General features: G+C 39.1%; 1 protein-coding gene across 1 annotated transcript; it reads right to left on the bottom strand.

Moving 5' to 3' along the window:
- Nucleotides 1-234: 234 nt before the first annotated feature.
- Nucleotides 235-7,929, bottom strand: LOC144256295 (protein SLFN14-like). The gene is made up of 4 exons (XM_077801454.1): nt 6,879-7,929; nt 5,413-5,541; nt 3,794-4,511; nt 235-1,000 (listed from the first exon to the last, which is right to left on the bottom strand). The coding sequence occupies exons 1-4, from the start codon at nt 7,927-7,929 to the stop codon at nt 235-237; spliced, it is 2,664 nt and encodes an 887-aa protein (XP_077657580.1).
- Between the last annotated feature and the right edge of the window lie 239 nt (nt 7,930-8,168).

Below are 8,168 nucleotides of genomic sequence, written 5' to 3'. Positions count from 1 at the left end.
AAAGCAGTGCCACTGCAAGCCAGGCTCAGCCCCAAGAGACATTTCTGTGGCTCCAGGCCATACTGATGTGCCTTGGTTTCTTTACATATAATATTATAAAGGAACAGCTGCCATCTGTCAAGGAGGAAAGCTCTTCTTTTTCTGGCTCCCTGTGTTATTTATAATAATTTTCAGATGGCTGGCTGCCTTCTTTTCATAAAGGAGGTAGAGGTGTTTAATGGCTCTTGAGGCAAATCAGAGCTTATGAAATTTCTCAGACTGGGAACATTCTGAACTAATCCCAAACACGATATTTCTCTCCAGTCCTGAAAACTGCTGAATACTGTCTAAAATAATATGATTGCCCCCAACACCAATGGCACCGCTAAATAGAACTTCTGTTGCTCCATGGTCCTTAATTGCTGTAGGCAGTGCAAGCTTATAGTGTCCTGTGTCCTCTACTCTCTTGCACAGAATTGCTACATCTTTGGGCCTATAGCCACATTGGAAGAGGCTGTGACATCTTTCTACCACATAATTTGCTATTTGTTCTATGGTTAGGTTAGTCTTGGTTTCAAACACCCCAGGTAGAGCCTGAGCAAACATTGCTTCCTCATAGGATGCTTCTTGAAATAATGCCAATGTGTCCAGAGACATGCTGGAGGGAGGGTTTGCTTTGATCATCTTCATTTCTTCTTTCATGACATTTGCTATTTCCAGAGCACAGTGGATCCCATCGGTGATTGTTTTTCGAGGAAACTGAGCAGAAGGAGGGGGAAGGCCATTGTCATCTGCATGATGGACTTGGAAAGGGTCCAGAAAAATCCAGAGGATCCCATGGTGAAGGTCTTCACTTCCAACCACCTTCTCCTCAGGGTGGGTGATTCTTCTAGCCTTCAAGTACCAATCACCGTATTTACTGCAGAAATTCTCAGTCTCATCCATCACTATGTGTTTAATCTTTGGGAACTCCCCTTGCATGAAGGTTTTCTGGGTCACAGCATGGAAGGTGGTTTTTTGACTGTAAGGATGAAAAAGAGAAGAGGGTTTCAGACATATAAACCAAGGGAACACTAGCATTCATTACTCTGTGGATTGAAATCAGGCTAATTCTCTGCAGGCAGATTCATCAGTTCAATAATGTTATGAGTAGTGCAAAACTGCTTAACTTACAAGCTACCTGATAAATAGAATGCAGAATTTTACACACTCCTCTTTGGGGTCATCAGTTAAATATGCACATAAAATTTTCATTATTATAAAATAAGTAGATTTTATTGTTTCTATTAGAGGTCCATTTCTACTGCTTGACCATCTTTTTTAATATTTATTTATATTTTTATAAGATTTATTTTTTAGTTTTAGGTGGATACAATATCTTTATTTTATTTTTATGTGGTACTGAGGATCGAACCCAGTGCCTCAGAGGTGGTAAGCAAGCCCTCTACCACTTGAACCACAACCCCAGCTCCACTTGACCATCTTTTGAAGATGAGATCCATTCAGCTAAAGGAAATCCCCACAGTAATTTGTACCTGTTATTACCATTTCTTTGCTTTCTGTCTTTTTTAGGGCTGGAGCATAGCCTTCTAGAGGCATATCATAATCTTTATAAACAGAAAAGTAACACACTAATCAAATTCCTCTAAAGCAAATTTTATTTCTTCACTTACTCATAGAACAAAACTGGAAACTTCTTTAGGTTTCGGAGGCTTTTTCTCTCAGATCAATGTCTCTTTATGTTGTAGCATATGTATGTATGTGTATAACTATATAATTATAAATATGTTTGTGTGTGTATGTATATAATCTTATATACATATAACTTCCCCCTTAACAAATTTGGTTATTTCTTACCTTCTCTAATTTTAATGTAAGTAACAGTACACACTCCTACAGATTCCCTAATTTTGCTTAATGCAGTCCCTGAGCCTTTTTTTCTCTATGCCTTGATCCATAACTGTTCTTCTCTTCCGGTTTGGACTGTTGTGAGCGCTTGAAGAAGTGATTCTTAGCTATCTCTGTATCCCATCACCCCCATCCCCCTAATTTGTTGAATTAGCCATTTAAAATTTTTTGTTATTGTAGATTGACACATAACCTTTATTGTATTTGTTTTATGTGGTGCTGAGGATTGAACCCAGTGTCTCACACATGTTAGGTGAGCACTCTACCACTGGGCCACAACCCTAGCCCTGAATTAGCCTTTTGATAGGGATCTTTAAAAAAAAAAAAAAAAAAAAAAAAAATATATATATATATATATATATATATATATATATATATATATATATTTTAGTTGTACACGAACACACAGTACCTTTGTTTATTTTTATGTGGTTTTGAGGACCAAACCCAGTGCCTCACACATTCGAGGCAAGCATTTTACCACTGAGCTACAGCCCCAGCCCTTGACAGGGATCTTTTTAAAACTAAGCCATAAAGCTTAATAATGAATACAGTCCTGGAGTTGTGGCTCAGTGGTAGAGTACTTGCCTGACATGTTTAAGGCCCTGCGTTTGATCTTTAGTGCCATATATAAATAAATAAATAAGATAAAAAGATCCATTGACAACTAAAAAAATAATAATGAATACAGTCCTTAGCAGAATTCACAGGATCCTTCATAATCTTGCATCTGCCTCCCTTCCCACACCAACACCTACCATATACCCCCTGCCCCACACTGCTCCCGTCAGACCGATCACTCTGGATCTCTGTGTCTCCATGCCTTTGAACTTGCTGTGCTCTTTGTTTGGAAAACACTCCAATTTTATTTCTCCTACTGATTTATTAAGAGTGTGCTCCCTCCAAACAACAACCAAAAAAATGTGTGCCCAAGAGTCTCTTTCATCAGAGTATTTGCTAATATTCCTACCACCTGTTAAAATAACCATATCTTTCTTATACTAATTACACAACACTTATGTTGTTTCTTTTTAACAACAAAGTCTTTGATATACTTTCCCCTCTAACACTGCTCCTTACAAGCAGGCTGAAAAACTTATACATTTAATATATAAATGGTACTCAAAAGATTTCTTTTTTTTTCAAAAGCATTTCTTGAATATAGTAAACCAAATAAAAAATCAAAATGAATTTGCCCTCATTGACTGAATTGTATAATAACCAATATATATTATTGAATTGAAAACTAGAGGTTTAAATTAGAATTAATTTTTCATGTTTTCTAAAATTATTGATGTAGAGCAAGATGTTATTTAAAAAGTCAAATTATATTTAAATTTTGAGTTCCTACTAAGCACAGTGAGTAATCTTATGACTTTAAAATATTATCAAGCAAAAGGTATATTTTTTTAAAAAATAGCCAGATGTGGTAGAGCACACCTGTAATCCCAGGGCTCAGGAGACTGAGGCAGGAGGATCAAGAGTTCAAAGACAGTCTCAGCAACCTATCGAGGCACTAAGCAACTCAGTGAGACTATATATATATATATATATATATATATATGGCCTGGGGATGTGGCTCAGTGGTTAATCCCCAGTTCAATCCCCTGGGTTCAATCCCCAGTATCAAAAAAACCCAGATATATTAATTTCTACTTGTCATAGATTTAAAGCCACACGTGTGGCTTTAATCCACGATCTATGGCTTTATAAATTTAAGTTATACATATTTGGCTTATTTATAATATGTTTAAACTTGAACATTACAAATTACCCATTTACAACTCAACTACCTGATCATTTGGATATATGTAACTGGTTTGGGCTCAAACTTCTGCAGGAAAGAGGCATCACAAAATATTCAACTGAAAACACATTTTAAAAATTTAGTTGGTAAAATTCTTACATCACAAAATCCCTTAGGGTGACACTCTCACAAACATAGAGGATCTCTTTAGGTTTGCAGTGGAACAAGGTCTTCACTTCCTCCATGATCTTCATGGCTAGGGCTGTCTTCCTGGTTCCTGGAAGGCAGTGGATGAACAATTCCCGAGTTTCCTGAAGGCTCTTGGAAAGCAACTTGCTCTGCTCCTCTACAAGCAGACTGAAAAACTCACAGCCCAGCTGGTCACTCAGAAGAGACCTGGAGCACAGTGAGATGACCACAAAGGCCTGCAGCAAGTTCTCCATTTCATCCACATTAGAGAGCCTGTAGGATTGGGGGTAGTGTACAAGGACTTCACCAGGTCTACACTGTCTGCTGGCCAGGTGGATCACCCTTGGAATGATGTACATTTTCCCTGTGTAGCCACTAACACTTTGCAGTTTCTGCTTTAACTGACGAGCAGTGTTTCGAGCATATTCATACCCTTCAATCCAATTTGGCTCTATTAACACTGTGTAGAGTACCAGGGGGCTGTTAATTGCTATCAGGAGAGCATCGCACAGGATGTTCTGCTCTTTGCTTAAGCCAACATCATCAGCCCAGCTTCTAGAAAATATCACAATCCCCTGAGAACAAGGGCACATCTGTGTCTTCATTAATTCCTCCAGTTCTTTATGATCTGAGAACAGATTCTTACAGAGGGATTCGGGTTTAAATTGTATCGTTTCTTCTTGTGTCACTGAAAATCTGAGAAACAGGAGTGAGTTACCAACATTTACAAAAGCATAACTAAGTATTCCCACAACATAGTAGGAAAGGATGACTTTGGCTATCGGTTTCCTAGTTGCAAAGAGAACATCCCCTTTTCACAGTCCAAGGCTGCAGTCAGTCCAAGGACTCTTCACAGTCCAAGGCAGCTCTAGCAGTAGGGAAAGCTCTTAGGGAGGGATCTTTTCAGAACGGCCTCCTAGCTCTTTCCTTCAACCCTGGATGGTCTACAACTGCTGGGAAGGAGCTCCTTCCTGCCCAGGACCTTGTACATGCGAGGCAAGCACTCTGCCAACTGAGCTATATCCCCAGTCCCCCTGTTAAGGACTTTTAATGAACCTGATGCTTTTGGAAAACTAAGAGCTTTCTTTCAGAATAGTGATTCTTAACCAGAGGCAACTCTGCCCCTGCCTAGGAGATATTTGACGATGTCTAGAGAATGTTTGATTGTTACAACTAAAAGGACGCTACTGGCATCTAGTGGGTAGAGGCCAGGAATGCTGTTAAACATCCGATAATGCACAAGGCACCCTCTTTCCCCCCAATAAAGAATTATGTGATCCAAATGTCAATAGTGCTGAGGTTGAGAAGGAGTTCCGGTGATCCCATATATACATATATGCATGTGTATGAATATATATATATTTCAGGACCATTATGTCTGTTTAATCTTATACTTGGCTTTCTCTAAGAAGAAAGATTTGGACCAATTGCTACTGATTTCTCCCAGCTGTTTTTTCCCCCGAGTGCTGAAGATTGAACCCAGGGTATTGCACATGCTAGGCAAGCACACTACCACTGAGCTCACCCTTAGTGCCCATCTTAACTTTACAAAACAAATAGTCTACTCAGCTGAAATCAAGAGGGAATACCTGGAAACAAACGTTGTTGCAGAACTCCCTTAAATTCCATGACTTTCATGGGATATGCTGGGCTTCTTAGGGCAGATGAAGTTGATGAAATCCGGTGAGTACTGCAGTCAGTAGCCAAACTGGGAGGAGCTAAACAATCACATGGAAAGTTGTTTTAGACAAAAATAAAGATCAGAATTAAAAGAACTCTTTTACTGCTCTTCCTATTGGACACATGTGATATGTATGATGCCTAAGCTGCTGTCACTCTAACTCTGTCTCACCCAGCCTGCATGTCAAGAATGAAGTCTGGGGACAGCTGCAGGGGTCATGCACAATCTAACTCACTGTGTGCTCATCTTAGACAAGTCATTTCACTTCTCTCATTCCAGAGGGAGGTGATGATCCCTAAGTGTCCCTCCAACTCTAATGATCTGATTCCAGGTCATCTCTAAGAAGAAAGGGTATCTATTAGGGATCAGAGAAGGTTAAGTACAAGTTGATTTTATTCTTACAGTTGTTGTTTAAGTGTTTAATTTGGTGCCTGTGTGGGTGGGGAGGAAGGTGAATCAAACAAATTTAAATTCTGAACCAGAAAAAGGATAATCAAATAAAATTCTGTAATCACTAGAATCTTGATCTGATGATCTAAGCTTCTTTTATCAAATTTGGAACGTACTAACAATGAAGCCCAGGTAATAAGCTCAGTTCAGTCTATAAGTCCTTTGTGGATTGATTAGGAATCACCAAGGCTGTAAGGGAAAAAAACTCTAAGGGAAGTAATAACACTAGGGGTTCTCCTCCCCCACTGCCACCCCCTGTCCTAGGAACTTCTTATCATTTTCCCCTATTTGGTGGTGCCACAAAACCAGTGGTTTAAAGTATTAGCTCCCAGGGGTATTGAAACAGTTCATATTTGTCAAAATATGTTTCCCTTGAAAGTCTTAGTGCAAAGTAATTCTTTTTTTAAAGGATTAATAGGACTAACCTATATTTTTGTGGTTGTAGATGGACAGCATGTCTTTCTTTTATTTGTTTTATTTTTATGTGCTAAGCATCGAACCCAGTCCCTCACATATGCTAGGCAAGCACTCTGCCACTGAGCTACAGCCCAGCCCTTCAAAATCATTCTTAAAGAGTGTTTCTCCAAAGATCATCTGTAGGCTGAGACTTTCCACTTAGAGTAGGAAAATCAGCCTGCAAAACTTTTTAAAGAAGCCTTAAAAGTGCATAAAAGGAAACTTTTACTAATTCATGATTGATGGCATACTAAAACTTTCTCCAAACGGAGTGAAATCCAAGTATTTCTTAACCTCAAAGAGTTCAGATTCTGAGTCTTTGGAACTAAATATGTTAGAAAAAGGACACCATCATGACAGAACCTTTGTAAGCAAAAAGCACATTTCTATTTTAATTGGTCTGTTTTAAAAGGCAGAGAAGGAAGCTCCTCCCTCCCTCCCTAGACAGTGACTCACTTCCCTCTTTACCTGACTGAATATCCAGCATCATGACCACCCATTGCTCAGCCGTCAGCCTTGTGACAGAATTGTCCCTCATGATCCAGGAATCTGGGGCCTCTGCAAATACTATACAACAGAAAGGCTCTACTTGAACCACACAGACATAACCAAACAGGACATCTTTGTGGTACACATTCAAGATTTTGGTAGTAAACTTCACCTTGGGCTTCTCACAACAGAAGTGGAATGTAGGCAATTTTTCTATGCAGTTTTCTATTTCTTTTTTTAGTAACTCAGGGTTCACTTTTTCTCTCCTACATCCAAACACTTCTTTGCTCTTATCATCGACCCCGAAAATTAGGTATCCCCCTTGAGTGTTGGCAAATGCGGAGACGTAATGAGGCAGCATCTCTTTAACCCGAGGTACAACCTTTTTGGTGGTGAACCTTTTAAACTCGACATGTGTTGACTCCGTAAAGTTGAGTTTCTCCTTATATGTGAGTTTATCCCTTTCAAAAAATTCCAAGGCAGACATCTTCATGTCTTCCTCTTCCTGAATGTATCTGTTGAGAGCTTTCTGAGGATGCAGCTTTGGTCTAGCTCTTGGAACTCTAGATGATTTCTCTCTGAGAAGCTCCAGGGCACTGCTGGCACTCAAGTTAATGGCAGAAGTCACGTCTCTCTGATATAAATTGGAGCGCAAGCTGCAAATCCTCAGTGGGAGGCTGCAAACATTTGAGCTCCATGATTTCACAAAAATCAGGAGATTGTGCCCATACTGCATGTAGTCAAGGTATTTCTGTGAACCTGAAGGAAGGAGCTTTTGGAATGAAGTTTCCAAATCCTGTCCCAGTCCATGACATTGGTAACTGTAGGTTTCATCATCAATCTCTGCTTTGATCACACCCCCTCCAGAATTTAACAGTGCACAAATAGCCTGGATGATATTTGAATTCTCAATTCTTTTCAAACTGCTATTGGTCATCCTTTTCCTGTTCTCTTCTCCAAAAGTCACTTTACCCACTTTTATGATGAGCTCAGCATAGTGCATTTCTACATCAGTTTTGAGATTTTCCATCTCAGAAGCCTCTCTTCACTCTGAACCACAAGAGAAAGGCGTTCCTATACGTAATGAGGACAGAAATGTGGTTTCTATGTTAATGAGAATTCCAGAGATGCATATTTTCTTCAGAGCTATAAATTTTTGGAGATACATTTTAACATTAGAAATAATTTTGCCATTACTGTTTTCTAACAACTTTACCAAATATCTTTAGCCTTTCTAACAAAAATAAGAATATATAATAAGGAATGCTT

This window comes from Urocitellus parryii, chromosome 7, assembly GCF_045843805.1.
Source record: "Urocitellus parryii isolate mUroPar1 chromosome 7, mUroPar1.hap1, whole genome shotgun sequence".
Classification (NCBI taxonomy): Eukaryota; Metazoa; Chordata; class Mammalia; order Rodentia; family Sciuridae; genus Urocitellus; species Urocitellus parryii.
Note: the sequence above shows the minus strand (reverse complement) of the source record. Positions and strands in the feature narration are given on the sequence as shown.

Coding starts and splice junctions, on each gene's coding strand:
- LOC144256295 (XM_077801454.1), bottom strand. CDS start 7,929: ATGGAAAATCTCAAAACTGATGTAGAAATGCACTATGCTGAGCTCATC. Junction 5,542..6,878: donor GATGCTGGATATTCAGTCAG/GTAAAGAGGGAA, acceptor GTGATTGTTTAG/CTCCTCCCAGTTTGGCTACT. Junction 1,001..3,793: donor ACCCTAAGGGATTTTGTGAT/GTAAGAATTTTA, acceptor TCATCCTTACAG/TCAAAAAACCACCTTCCATG.